The following is a 13,538-nucleotide window of genomic DNA, read 5'->3' as shown; positions in this document are numbered from 1 at the left end:
CTGAGGCCCGGAAGGACCAAAGGATCGAGGTGGCCAGCAACAGCACGATCATCCATCGAGGGATCTCCTGGCTGTTCCTCTCCTGAGGCCCGGAAGGACCAAAGGATCGAGGTGGCCAGCAACACCACGATCATCCATCGAGGGATCTCCTGGCTGTTCCTCTCCTGAGGCCCGGAAGGACCAAAGGATCGAGGTGGCCAGCAACACCACGATCGTCCTCCCTTTGCCTAGTGTTTGTTTAATAATCTCTGTTGTGTGCATCTTGTAACTGTTCTTGCTAGTTTGTAATCTATGTTAATAATATTTTGTGGTTTACCTGTTACTGAAAAGTGTCATCATTTATTTCTGCGCCACAAACTACTGACCACTTACGAAGGCCCCCCCACCCCCCCCAGTGATTACAGTACAGATTTTGTTCTCCACAGTTTGCCACCATGTAACATTTAAGTGGCTACTTGGCATCTCACATCATTTTGTACACTACCCAAGAGTTACACAATACCCAACACACGAATGAACAGCAAAGTAGAGATCTGTTTATTTACAAGGGGGGGGGGAGACCTTCAACTGGGACAGGAGAGGGGGAGACCTTCAACTGGGACAGGAGAGGGGGGAGACCTTCAACTGGGACAGGAGAGGGGGGAGACCTTCAACTGGGACAGGAGAGGGGGGAGACCTTCAACTGGGACGGGGGGAGGCAGTTACTGGGATGGGCGGCCCCTGCGAACGCTCCTCCGGGGGCCAGCCTGCCCACGCTGGGCAGACCGCGTCGGGGCAGGCTGCACGCGGAGGTGGCCAGGAGCATGGACACGGCCAGGAACAGGGGCACGGCCAGGAACAGGGCCAGGAACAGGGCCAGGAACAGGGGCAGGAACAGGGTCAGGAACAGGGTCAGGAGGAAGGGCAGGAACAGGGCCAGGAGCTGGGATAGGAGGAGGGGCAGGAACAGGGCCAGGAGCTGGGATAGGAGGAGGGGCAGGAACAGGGCCAGGAGCTGGGATGGGAGGGGGCATGACCTGTGCTACGGGAGGGATGGCGGGGGCCTGGGCTCCGCCCATGCCATAGTGAATGGCATGCACAATATGTGCCGTGAGAGTGTCCATGGTGGTGCGCATCCCTCTGCATTCGGCCAGGAAGGCAGCCCAGGCATCCTGCCGCCACTGCAGGTCCCCCTGCACCCGCTCCTCGATGGAGGCCTGGATTGCCTCCACAGCATGGACGTGGCGCCGAAGCAGCTGGTCCCTCTGGCGGAGCCTGTGCCTCCGGGGTTGGCCTGCTGGGGGTGGCGCTGCTGCCGCAATGGAGGGTCTGGTGCTGGGTCCCGCTGCAAGGAAGAGAAGAAAGGATGGGTCAGTCAGGCAGGCCGTCCACTGTCCCCACACCGCATGCCCTCCACCCCGAACCCAGGTGACCCCACAGTTGTGTGGCTTGGGCCCACTCGGTTCCCCTCCTGCCTGCCCCTGGAGTAGGGTCCTCCCTCCAGGGTATTGTAAGCACCGCTCTGTATCCTGGCCCCATGCAGGGCGGGAGGGTGCTAGTGCAGCATTCACCTGTGGAACTCCCTGCCGGTGGAGACTGTGAAAAGCTTTTGGGTTAATCACTGCTGTTTGACAGGGAGCGAGATGCATCCCCACGCAGTGCCTGGGAGCACATCTGGCAGAGGCGGTCTGGGCTCTCAGATCCCCTCGTGTGGGATATCTCCTGGACGGAACCAGAAGGGTGACTGGGGGGTGGGGGGATGTCCCATCCTTGCAGCACAACTCAGGGGCCCTTCTCCCTCCCACGATCCCTCCCGCAAGCCCGGTAGCCCAGGAACATGTGTGGCCCCAGTGGGGACTTCCCTTGGGGAACCAGCCAAGGCACCGGGAGCAGGTGAGGGGCTCGGTGGGGGCCACGGTCACAGGACCGTGACGCTGTGGTCTACCCAATTAGAAGCTGGCTGTGCCTCACTGCCAGGCATGGGACAGTGTGCCGTTGTCTGGTCTGCACCCTTGCTGAAGCTGCGGGCTCTGGGCTGAGTCCCTGGGGCCCTGGCCAGTTCCGTCCGGCATCCACCCTTCCCCCTGGTCCCGCCAAATGTGTGTGAGCAGCAGGGTCCCAGGCGTGGCCTGCAGCTGCCTGCCGTGGTCACGTGCCGCTCGGTCACCAGGTTGCACGTGGTTGCACCTGCTGCTTGCTGTCCTCATGCTATGCAGCGTGCAGCTCACGTGGCCTGAGTGACATGCTCTCCCCCTCCCCCCTCCGGGCACCTGGCTCCCCACCGCCCGCCCTCCGCCCCCCACCCTTGGGAGTGCAAACTGCACAGACTCACCAGTGGGTTCCTCCCCGTCCTCGGAGGAGTTGCTGGAGGGGGCCTGCTGGGTGGCAACGCTGGCCTCCTCACCAGATGCACTGCCGCTGTCATCTGCCTCCTCCGGCTCGGTGGGACGGTTAATAGGTGGCCGCTGGCAGGTGTCCACGGGGACCGGTGGGGCTTGAGGGGCGGGCTCTCCCAGAAAGGAGTGGAGCTCCGCAAAATATGGGCAGGCGTCGGGTCCTGCCCCCCTGCCCTCAGTGGCCCTGACATACCCCAGCCGCAGCTCCTTGACTTTGGAGCGGACCTGCTCACAGTTGCGGCTGGGGTGTCCATGCTGGGCCAGGTTCTGCGCAAGCCGAGTGTACAGATCGGCGTTCCGGCGCCGGGAATGGAGGTCGTGGAGACCCTCCTCCTCCTTCCATAATTCGATGAGGGCCTCCAGCTCCCTGGGGCTCCAGGATGGGGCCCGCCTTTTGCGGCCCCTGGGGGCCTCCTCCGCTGGGGGTCCAGGGGGCTCTCCAGCAGGAGCTGCCATGGTGCGGTGAGCCGAAAGGAAAAAAGTGTTGGGCAGCACAGCAGGCGGCAGACCAGACCCAGACAGGCTCCTGGCACGTGCGCCCAGCAGCCTGAGAGCCCTTTAACAGCTCGGGCTTACCAGGAAGTCCGCGGCTCCTACGGGGTCTCCCAGCGTCCAAACCGCAGTTTTCCGTTTTTTCTGCTTTTCCGGAAAAGCTGTCTACACTGGCCCTTTTCCGGAAAAGCTTTTCCGGAAAATGAACTTATGCCCGAGCGGGAGCATCGTACGGTTTCCGGAATAGCGGCTGATTTTGTACAGTACAGGATCGTTGCTTTTCCGGAAATTCAAGGGCCAGTGTAGACAGCTCGCGGGTTATTCCGGAAAAGCGGCTGATTTTCCGGAATAAGTGGCCCAGTGTAGACGCACCCGTTCTGTTTTAAGCATTTCCGGAAAAGGGTGTCAGTGTAGACGTAGCCCTGGGCTTTCTCTACTCTGCAGGGTTTTTGCACAAGAAGCTTTTTGCAGAAGAGATCTTCTGCAAAAACTTCTTGAGCAAAAGTGCATCAACACCTCAAAAGTGCATCGCAAAAGCGATGTGCTTTTGCGCAAGAGTGTCCAGACTGCATGGACACTCTTGCACAAGAAAACTCTGATTGCCATTGACAATGACCCTACGGCACGTCCACACATGCCTTTTTGCGCAAGAGCTGTAGCGCAAAAAGGAGTTATTTTTTGTGGGGGGAGGAATAACTCTCCCAGAAAAAGGTCTCTATCCTGTCGATTTATTGTATTTTGGGGGGAGGGCTCAAAAAAGCACTTGTGAGGTGTGGAAGTTCAGCCGTTTTTTGCACAAAAACCTTGTAGTGTAGACATAGCTCTGTAGTATGGCTGGTGTCCCCTTGGGATTTTCAGTGTGCTGATCATGCTACTGATGCCTGCCTTCTTGCTCTCTCGGGCTCCCCACCACCCTGTCCTGCTGAGCCAGATCCTCTGTTCTCCCCCAGGCAGGGCACAAACTTAGGGTGGCCACCTCCCTGCAGAGCAATGCAGTTCCTGAACTATTTCCACTCTGGGAGGATGCAGTTCTGTGGGCTCAGCACTCAGGAAACTGAAAACCTCCAAATCTGTCTTTCTCTGTGTAAAACTTTTATATGGGAAAAGATCATAAGGTAAGCTCCCTTTATCACTGAAAGAGATATGCACAGTCCTCTCTCCTGTAACAATTATTTACACTGGGCCTGATGGTAAACAAGTGTCTTTATTAAATACAGAAAAGTAGGATTTAAGTGGTTGTAAGTGAAAACAGATCAAAGTAAGTTACTAAATTAAAATGAATAGAAAACTCATAGCTAATTCTTATTCAGTAAGAAACTTGTTACATACACATTCTGATCCTAAACAGCAATTTTTATTTGATATTGGCTTCAAATCAGAGTCAAAATCTTTTACTCTGACTGGCCTCCAGCTCTACAAAGTTCTTTGTATCCTCTTAGGGAGTGCCAGGCAGTTTCAAAAGCCAGCTGAAGACAGGCTAATAGATTCTCACTCGGGAGAGTCTTTTGTATGGCACCCCCTTCCCATGGAAAAACTTGGATGTTATCTTGAGCTGTTACCTCTATACTACTGTCTCTGGGATGAGATGTAATACACACCACTAGAAGGCAGCTCAACCATGCAAAGGCTCCAATAAAAGACTCAATTCCCTTTGCATCTCGGTTTGTGTTACCATACAGGCTCTGCAATTATTGTTCATTTTATTACAGTAGCACCTAATGGCTACTGTAAGAGCCTCTGGGTTCCAGTATCAGGTGGTATGGTGACATGTCTTTCTAGATCAACATGTCTGGACTTACAGGACAAACAAGGCTGTTTACAAGTTGAGTTGATCACCAAGCCATTTGGCTTTTGGGGTACCAACAACGGCTCTCACTAGCACATTTAAAACTAGAAACAGATTATCACTTCATATTTCTAACTTCACATACAAGAGTGATACATGCACAAAAATATATAGAGCAGATTAACGTGAAAAGTGATAGATGAGGTATTGTCTGAAGCATCTTCAAAATATGCATATTTATGTTTATAAGCCAATTTTCATAAAGCTTAGGGAACTGTCACAATATAGTTAATGTGAAATTCTTTATCTGAAAATGTGATAAATCATTTTGTGTATTTGCCCCAGTAAAAGCAGCAGCAAATGTTTCACATCTTTTGTCTGTTGCTTCTAATACCTGATCTGTAAATGCTTTACATTGTCCATTGCTTTCTAATAACGGATCTATAAATGCATTAGCTCTCCCCATATCTTTGAAGCAGGCAGAAAGAAGAATCACAGACAGGTGAAGGGACTTGGCAAAGGTACCTCAGCAAGTCAGTGACAGAACAAGAAATATCTTTATGCATAAAGCACCTCGTTCCAGTAGCTAGAAGTAGATCTAGGAGTCCTGACTGGGGCTACTGAATTTTCAGCAGCAGCTGCTGGATGTTCATATTTTTCAACCATGCTCATCACTTCTTTTAGATGCCTAAATGGGAGCTGAGTTCTTTGGGAAAAGCTGCTCAAATGTGATGCTCATGTTCTGGATGGTGATTCCCCTTTAAGAGCAAATCTGGTTCAGGATGACATGCTTTTGCTATATTATGGTCTCATATTCCTGGTGGATCATTTCAAGGTAGTGCTCCTCATGCTCCCAGTATATTGTTTGCCTGTTCTCAGGTTGCTCACTGACCGTGTACTTCAAATTTTTCTCTTCTATATAAAAGATAAAAGTGCAAAACCTGTCACTGATGATTCTTGTAGAGCAGCTTGCCTATTGTTAGGTAACCAAGGGGTAATACCATTGATGAATTAACATCTACAATTTCCCCTGTTGACACATGGCCTATGGCCAAAAGCAAGGAGTGGTGAAAACTTGGATTTATATCTACATTCTGAATCCTGCTAATAAGATATTAGGAGCAAGGTTCAGTTTTTAGAATGGGGAGAGGTGTCCCACAGAGGTCTGCACTTGGACCAATTCTATTCAACGTATTCATAAATGATCTGGAGAAAGGGATAAACAGTGAGGTGACAATTTGCAGATGATCTAAAACTGCTCAAGATAGTTCAGTCCAGATTGGATTTAAGAGCTTCCACAGGATCTCACAAAACTAGGTGATTGGGCAACAAAATGGCAGATGAATTTTTAATGTTGATAAATGCAAAGTAATTTCAACTATATGTACAAAATGACAGACTAGATTAGCTGTTACAACTCAAGAGAGATCTTGGAGTCATTGTGGATAGTTCTCTGAAAACATCCACTTAATGTGCAGCAGCAGTCAAAAAGCAAATAATGTTAAGAATTTTTAAGAAAGGGACAGAATAAGACAGACCTCATCTTATTGCCTCTATATAAATCCATGGTTTGCCCACATCTTGAATACTACATGCAGATTAGGGATGTTAGTGACTAGTTGACTATCTGATAAGCATTTGCTTATTGGATAGTTGAGTAGCCTTTATCAGAGAGAGGCAGCAGGGGAGGGGAGAAGCGCAATATCCATGGGGAAGCAGGGAAGGCAGAGGTATAGTGGGGAAACAGCTGCTGACGCTTCTGCTTTTGAAATATACAAGAACTCGCCAGGCTCAAATTGTATCAACTATACGATTACCCAGATAATTGCATTTTAACATCTGTAATGCAGATATGGTCACCTTATCCCAAAAAAGGTGTCTTGGCACTGGAAAAAGTTCAGGAAATAGCAACAAAAATGATTAAGGGAATGTAACAGCTGCCATGGCAGCAGAAATTAAGAAGACCTGGGACTTTTAAGCTTAGATTAGCTGAATAAAGGTGTATATGATAGAGGTCAAAAATCATAACTAGTGTGGAAGAAGTAAATAAGGAAAAGTTATTTACCTGTTCCCATAATACAAGAACTAGGGGTCATCAAATGAAGTCAGTAGGTAACAAGTTTAAAACAAAAAAGTATTTCTTCACACAATGCACAACCTGTGGAACTCCTTGCCAGATGATGTTGTGAAGACCAGGACCAGGGTTCAAAAAAGAACTAGATACATTCATGGAGGATAGGTCCATCAATAGCTATTAGCTAGGATGGACAGGGATGGTGACCCTAGGAGAGGTTTGTCAGAAGCTGGGAATGGGCACCTGAAAGGGGTGGATCACCTGATTATCTATTCTGCTCATTCCCTCTGGGGCACCTAGTATTGGCTACTGTCAGAAAACAATACTGGGCTAGATGGACTGACTCAATATGGCTGTTTTTATGTTCTTTTCTGAGCCCCTCTCTACTGCTTCGGGGTAAACCCACAAGAGGCTTAGTTTGCTTCTGCTCTGGAGGAGCATCTTGTGTGATGGCTTTTCTTGTCCACTGTCAGAAGACAGGATGCGGGACTAGATGAGCCATTGTTCTGACTCAGTATTGCCATAAAGAATGGAGTTCACACTATGAACTTCTTGCACAGAAACAACTGTAAGTGCCTGGGCAGCTGAGCTATCCACTTGTGAACAATTACATAAAAGTTCTATGCTGCTTTTAGCACATTTATTAAGGCCCTGGATTATCTGATATTTGATGAACTTGTAGAGACTTTATCTGAGTCCTCTTAACAGATTCTCTGCTGTATTCTGCAAAGTGAAATGTGCCAGAATACCCCAGGACCTCTGCTTGTCTGATCGGAGGAAAATTCCTTTGTGGCCCCAAATATGGCAATCAATAATCCAGCGTATATGCGAGAGATCGAATAGCCAGATACCTGGGAAAAAATTCTCTGTAGTAGCAGAGTCTCCCGTCTAGTGTCCTATCTCCAGCTGTTGGAAATACTTTCTAACATTTGTTGCAGATGGGCAATATGCCATTGTAGGTGACCTCCTCATAGCATCTGCTCTATGATTTCTAAGCTCAGTCAGAACTGGGACACACCATTCTGTCTTTGAACATAAGCAGAACAGTAGTACCTACATAAATGGACACCTGTTTGCTTAATGTTGTTGTCATCTTTTAAATGAAGTTTGGTTCCATCAAAGAGACATTCACTCTACAAAACTACATTGTCTTTACCTGACCTATAGGCTCAAACCTGACAACTAAGTTTGGTTTATTGCAGCCTTAGCGTTAATATTAATTGGGAACTTTTAAAAATCAAAGTTACCCATGGCTCCTCTGGTGGTGCTTGGTTGTGTGCATAGCCCGGCAACAATTGTTTTCACATTGGTGTCAGTTGAACAGAAGGTACCAGCTATGTGAGGCAGTATTTCTCCTGACCTTTTCGGGGACAGCAATGGCTGACAATGAGCCATTTCTGCTGCTTGTGAAAGCAAGGACTGGACTGGACTGGACTGGACAGGAGTTGCTTAAAGCAGGGACTTGCCTGTTGTACTGTCAAGCGTCTTTCCAAAGAGGAAGATGGTGATGGCCATCACAGCTGGCAAAGTCAGGATCATCAAGAGCACGGCCCACCAGTGTCTCTGAGGGATGAAACCAGAGCAGAATCCTATCGCACCTGGCACCCCAGAAAGCGCCAACGAGCTCTGAAAACCAAGCCCTGAGGGTATATCCCCCATATTCATTTCCACAGTGACATGCTTTTACCCAAGTTATTCCCAAGCAATTCTTCACTCTTGTGCGGGAGGATGTTACCACCTTTTAATGGGTGTGGGACCGAGGAGATGCACATGACTTGCGCAAGATGGCATGTCAGCCAGCAATAGGAATCTCAGATCTCAAGCCCCTTGTATTCACCACTCACTCCCCCAGACTTGTAGATTCACAGACCTAGGCCTGACTCTCACTGAAAATCTGGGCCTTATTCTCTCTGGGAGTAGGGGGAAGAGACCAGGAAAAACAAAACTCTCAGGCAGCTGCTTACCTTCATCCAGGTTGATACGTCTTCCAGCTCAGTGAAACCCAAGATGGAGTTCTTCACCCTGGCTATCGGTCCATCTTCATCCAGAAGCCGACAGACGTGAAACTTATCGCAGTAGCCCCTCTTGTCCTTGCAGGGAGTGCCTGGGGTCAGTGGGATCAGCATGCCATTGAAATAATGCTCCATCAGTGCAGAGGATGTACTGGCACATGTGTCCGGCTGGCCTAGAGCGGTGATTTGAAAGGTACAGCTTTAGGGTTTAGCATGGATACAAGGGCCATTCTGCCATACACCAGTGCACCAGAGCTGTCCATGCTGTATGTAAATAGATCACTGAGCACCCTGGAGAACCTAGGATGTGGATACATTGGAGAGGGTCCAGCGGAGGCACCAAAATGACTTGGGGGCTGGAGCACATGACTTACGAGGAGAGACTGAGGGATTTAGGCTGCAGAAGAGAAGAGTGAGGGGGGATTTGATAGCAACCTTCAACTATCTGAAGGGAGGTTCCAGAGAAGATGGAGCCAGGCTGTTCTCAGTAGTGACAGATGGCAGAACAAGGAAGGAGAAATTGTCTCAAGTTACAGTGGGGGGAGGTCTAAGTTGGATATTAGGAAAAACTATTTCACCAGGATGGTGATGAAGCACTGGGATGGGTTCCCTAGGGAGGTGGTGGAATCTCCATCCCTAGATGTTTTTAAGTCCCGGCTTGACCAAGCCCTGGCTGGGATGATTTAATTGGGCTTGGTCCTGCTTTGGGCAGGGGGCTGGACTTGATGACTCCTGAGGTCTCTTCCAGCCCTGGGGTTCTATGATTCTAACCGTAATCCTATTAAAAAAGGAAGCTTTATGGTTTCTATTTTTTTTAACCTCTTGGGCCATGCTACGGCCAGCAAAGGTCACTGGGTCAGGGCATCCTCAAAGACATTCCCCTGAGCTGCTGGCTTTTACAGTGCATTGGTGGCATAGAGGTGAACACTTCACCCCCAGCCCTTGTCCTTCCCCGGCCCCAGGTGGCTGCTCCTTTCCCTTGGAAAAAGCCACACCAGGGCTCTTGGGGAGGCCAGACAGAATCACGTACCTAGCTGCTGGCAGCAGAGATGACATTTTGTCCGCAGAGACGTGCTGAGGCAGTCGCACTGCTCCAAGCCGTGCTTGACACAGAGTGATCCGAGGCAGAGCTATGTATCATACAAGGAAAGGAATAAGTGATGGGATTTCTGCAGTGGGGGGAGGTTACCAGCGTGAGGGATTTGTCCAGAGCAGAGGGATCAAGAATGGGAATTCAGCAGGACCACTGAGGGTCTGGGCCAGCAGGTATTTGTCAAATTGGAGCTTTTCATGCAAATATTGGTTCCATTTAATGAGGGGGGGAAAACAGATATTTCCCCCAGTCCAGTCCAATTAGATCTAATTTCTAGTGGAAGATGCTGGTTGCTTGGATTCCTCTCTTCATCACAGAACAAGCAGGGTCTCCCCAGCTGCAGAGCAATCCATGAGATATTTATATAGGAATGGTTGGCCAGAATGAGACATGGGGTGCATTTAGCCCAGCGGCTTTTCTATAGCAGGGACCAGAGCTAGCTACGTCAGAGGAAGGTGCACGAAACCCAGCAGCAAGCACTTTGGCAAAACCTGCTCAACGGAAATGTTGGTTCCTCACTCTCAGTAATTAGAAGGTTGATTTATGTCCTTATGCAGGATGGTTTAATTCCCACCCAAGGTCCAGTAGCTCTGGAAATTCCTGCTATTTAAAATTTCAGTCCCACCTTTGGGACTGTTGATGAACTCAGCCTCAGGAATCTCTTGTGGCAGAAGGTTCCGCAGACTAATTGAGCCTTACATAGGGGAAGCTGGCATTCCTGCTGCCTGTGCTGGACCTGACCTGTGGATGATTAGAGGACTGCACGAAAGGACTGAGGACTGCACGAAAGGACGAAAGGACTGAGGCTTGTCAGTCATGCAGAGGGCTCTGTTTCTGTCAGAGGTTGCTGAAGACCCAGGCTCCGTGACTTTCCATGACTTCTGCAAGGGCCAGTGTGGCTGACCCCGGGGCTGGCTCCAGGGCTCACCACACTGGCCGCTGCTGGAGCAACTCTGCAGCTAGCCACTCGGGTGCACTGCAGCCAGCTGCACTGACGGCGGCTCAGGCAGAGTTCCCTGGGGCAGTTGGAGCAGCTGCTGCTTGGGTGGCTCCTGGTAGCTGGTGCCACAGCTGCCCACCCCATAGCAGCCTCCCCACTGCCCCCCCTACAGCAGCAACCTCCCCTCAAGAGCTAGTCAAAGGTATTTATGGGGCTATGTCTATACTGCTTCCTTCTTGTGCAAAAGCCTATGCAAATGAAAGATGGATTAGTATATTGCCACACTTCATTTGCATAATTAATTAGGCTCTGTTTTTGCTCAAGAGGCTTTTGCGCAAAGGAGGCTCCTTTTTGCACAAAAAACCCCTCTTATGCAAAAATGGCCCCTAATTATGTAAGTGAAACATGGCAATATGCTAATCTGCACTTCATTTGCATAGGCTTTTGTGCAAGAAGGAAGCAGTATAGACAGAGCCTTAAGTCATGGAGAGGTCAGGAGCTGTGCGGTTTTGTTTATTGCCTGTCCACAACTTTGACTAAAAATGCCCCTGACGAACTCACAGCCTCTATCACACAGTAAGCCCAGGCATCACCCTGGGTCTTTTCCAGCTCTTAGTTTCTCCAGCTGCATCTGGCCCCAGAAGTGCTCTAGTCGGCTCTGTGGACTAACCCCATTTAAGCAGATCTGGGTCCCCATGCTGCAGAGAGTGTAATTGGCTTTGGGAAGGGGCGCAGAGCATTCAGCTGCCAGTCCAGAACAGGTGCTCTCAAAGGTGCAGGCTGTCTCCTCTTGGCACAGCTCCCCGTGGGGTTTATAGATGCAGTCCTGGCTGCAGCAGAGGCCCTGGCTTGAGCTGGAAGAGCAAGAAATGGGAGATAGGAAAATACACAAGTGACCAGCAACGTTACTTGAGTGGAATAATGACAGCGTGACCCCAGCTCCCAAGTCTGCCTGGCTTTGGCCTGTGCTCAAGACCCTTACAACTGCCATTCCCCTTCCTATTTTCCCCAGGTGGGTTTGGTTTGGTTAGCAGAGGTGACATTTTCCTGGTGGTTTGAGTTCGGGGCACTGGAAAGCAGGACCGTAGGATGCAATGCCCAGTGCTGCAAAGGGAGTCACACCTAGTAGTTAGAGAAGGGGCAACTTAGGAACCAGGACTGATGGGTTCTAGTCCCAGTTTTGCAAGAGGAGTGGAGACTAATGGTTAGAGCGGGGGGAGGCGGAGTGGGGCTGTCAGCACTCTTGGATTCTCTACCCAGTAGTACTACTGACCCGCTATCAGGGTGCTTCAACCCAAACCCTCCAAAGTATTTAGGCACCTAAATGGATTTCAGTAGGTGTTCACAGAATCCTAGGGCTGGGAGAGACACATTCGCAACTGGAACGCTGAGGGGTTTCTGAACTAGTGTGTTACTGCTAGTGAACGGCATTTGGGAGAAGTCATCTGCGCTCTGCCGGGTGAGGCGGCCTCCTTGACGGGTTTGAAAATGCCTAGACGCTGTGCAGAATCACAGGGTCAGATCCCAACAAAGGGTCAGATTCATGCTGCCTCTTGGATGCTTCTGGTAACTAACCTAGCTGGTTCCCTGCAGCGCCCAGTGAGGGCAAGACCACCCCCTCAAAACACACCTTTTAAGTGACCTGTGGCATTTCCAGCCAACTGCCATGGGGTGGGGGGGAAGGATTTTTTGAATGACTGTAACAAATGCTCCCTGCAGAGTCTGCGTGGGAGGAGAAAGAACAATCGATCACACGCTGTACAGTGGTTCTCAGCCAGTGGTAGGGGTGCTCCTAGGAGTATGCAGGGGTCTTCCTGGGTGGGAGGGAGTCCGTCAGCTTACGTAGATGTTTACTTAGTTTTATAACAGGCTACAGCACTAACAAAGTCTATACAAACTAAAATATCCTATGACGACTCATTTATACTGCTCTACCTGCCTTTCACTGAGGTAAGTACAATATTTATATTACAGTTGATTTATTTTATAATCATGCAGTGAAAATGAGACAGTTGGCAATTGTTTAGTCCTTCGGTGGCTGTGAGACTTGTCTATTTGTGTCAGATTTTGTAAGCAAGTAGTTTAAGTGAGGTGGAATGGGGGGGGGGGGGGGGAGAATGCCAGGCAAATCAGACTCCTGGAAGGGCTCCAGTCGTCTGGAAAGGAGGAGAACCCTACAGCAGACACCTACCTGCACTGCTTTCCTGGCTTTAGCCTACACCGGATGCCACTGGGCTCGTTGGCAGCGTAGCAGCAAGGATCAGAGTAACTGTCCCCCACATCACACTCCTCCCCTGGATCTACGAGTTGATTCCCACAGACGGGGCGCTCAGTTTCTGCCAGGGAGGAGCAAAACAGGTAGAAAGTTGAGAAAGGGAAACAGTTGTGGAGACGGCTGCCTCTGTACGCAGTCGTACCAAGTCAGCTCCTTGGACCAGCTAGTCTAGCAGTGCCAGCCCCCTGATGCGTGGTGACAATATCCAATAAGGCCTGTAACGAGGGCGTGACTCCTGCTTGTCTCCTTGAGAATTAGCTCTTCCGCCTCAGAGCGCCCCTTGCTGACTGGTGTCCCGCCCTCAGTTATTGGTCTTCTGAGTTCCTGCAGGCCCTGTCCCCCTCCCGGCCCACAACACCCATCGGGCATGGTGCTGCTCAGTGGCAGTGCCCCTGCACTCTGGGTCCTTCCCTCCTACGGAACCCCAACCCCTACACCCACTTTGCCCCGGTGACCCACTGCCAGTCGTCCTCTAGCCCCATCCCCAGGGC

The 13,538-nt window shown here is 50.2% G+C and overlaps 2 protein-coding genes across 4 annotated transcripts in view; both read right to left on the bottom strand.

Moving 5' to 3' along the window:
* Positions 1-624: 624 nt before the first annotated feature.
* Positions 625-3,054, bottom strand: LOC142819031 (uncharacterized). The gene is made up of 2 exons (XM_075903095.1): positions 2,312-3,054; positions 625-1,324 (listed from the first exon to the last, which is right to left on the bottom strand). The coding sequence occupies exons 1-2, from the start codon at positions 2,829-2,831 to the stop codon at positions 702-704; spliced, it is 1,143 nt and encodes a 380-aa protein (XP_075759210.1). The 5' UTR covers positions 2,832-3,054; the 3' UTR covers positions 625-701.
* A 2,377-nt stretch (positions 3,055-5,431) lies between these two features.
* LOC102461827 (disintegrin and metalloproteinase domain-containing protein 10-like) overlaps positions 5,432-13,538 on the bottom strand; it is a 34,109-nt gene continuing 26,002 nt past the window's right edge. For 2 of the 3 annotated variants that reach the window (XM_025180195.2, XM_075903093.1), the window contains 6 exons: positions 12,964-13,108; positions 11,443-11,626; positions 9,770-9,869; positions 8,692-8,912; positions 8,194-8,290; positions 5,432-5,568 (listed from right to left, as the gene is read on the bottom strand). In XM_025180195.2, the coding sequence (XP_025035980.2) occupies positions 5,450-5,568; positions 8,194-8,290; positions 8,692-8,912; positions 9,770-9,869; positions 11,443-11,626; positions 12,964-13,108 (866 nt within the window). In that variant the 3' untranslated portion in view covers positions 5,432-5,449. The remainder of the gene's footprint in view (positions 5,569-8,193; positions 8,291-8,691; positions 8,913-9,769; positions 9,870-11,442; positions 11,627-12,963; positions 13,109-13,538) is intronic. The other variant, XM_075903094.1, reaches the window with a different exon arrangement.

This window comes from Pelodiscus sinensis, chromosome 19 (genome assembly GCF_049634645.1).
Source record: "Pelodiscus sinensis isolate JC-2024 chromosome 19, ASM4963464v1, whole genome shotgun sequence".
NCBI lineage: Eukaryota > Metazoa > Chordata > Testudines > Trionychidae > Pelodiscus > Pelodiscus sinensis.
This window is presented reverse-complemented; position numbering and strand designations above follow the sequence as displayed.

What these genes read in the sequence shown, in the direction of transcription:
- LOC142819031 (XM_075903095.1), bottom strand. Translation starts at nt 2,831, where the DNA reads ATGGCAGCTCCTGCTGGAGAGCCCCCTGGACCCCCAGCGGAGGAGGCC. An exon ending in GGACGGGGAGGAACCCACTG is followed by an intron (nt 1,325 to 2,311) that starts GTGAGTCTGTGC and finishes TCTTCCTTGCAG; the next exon opens with CGGGACCCAGCACCAGACCC.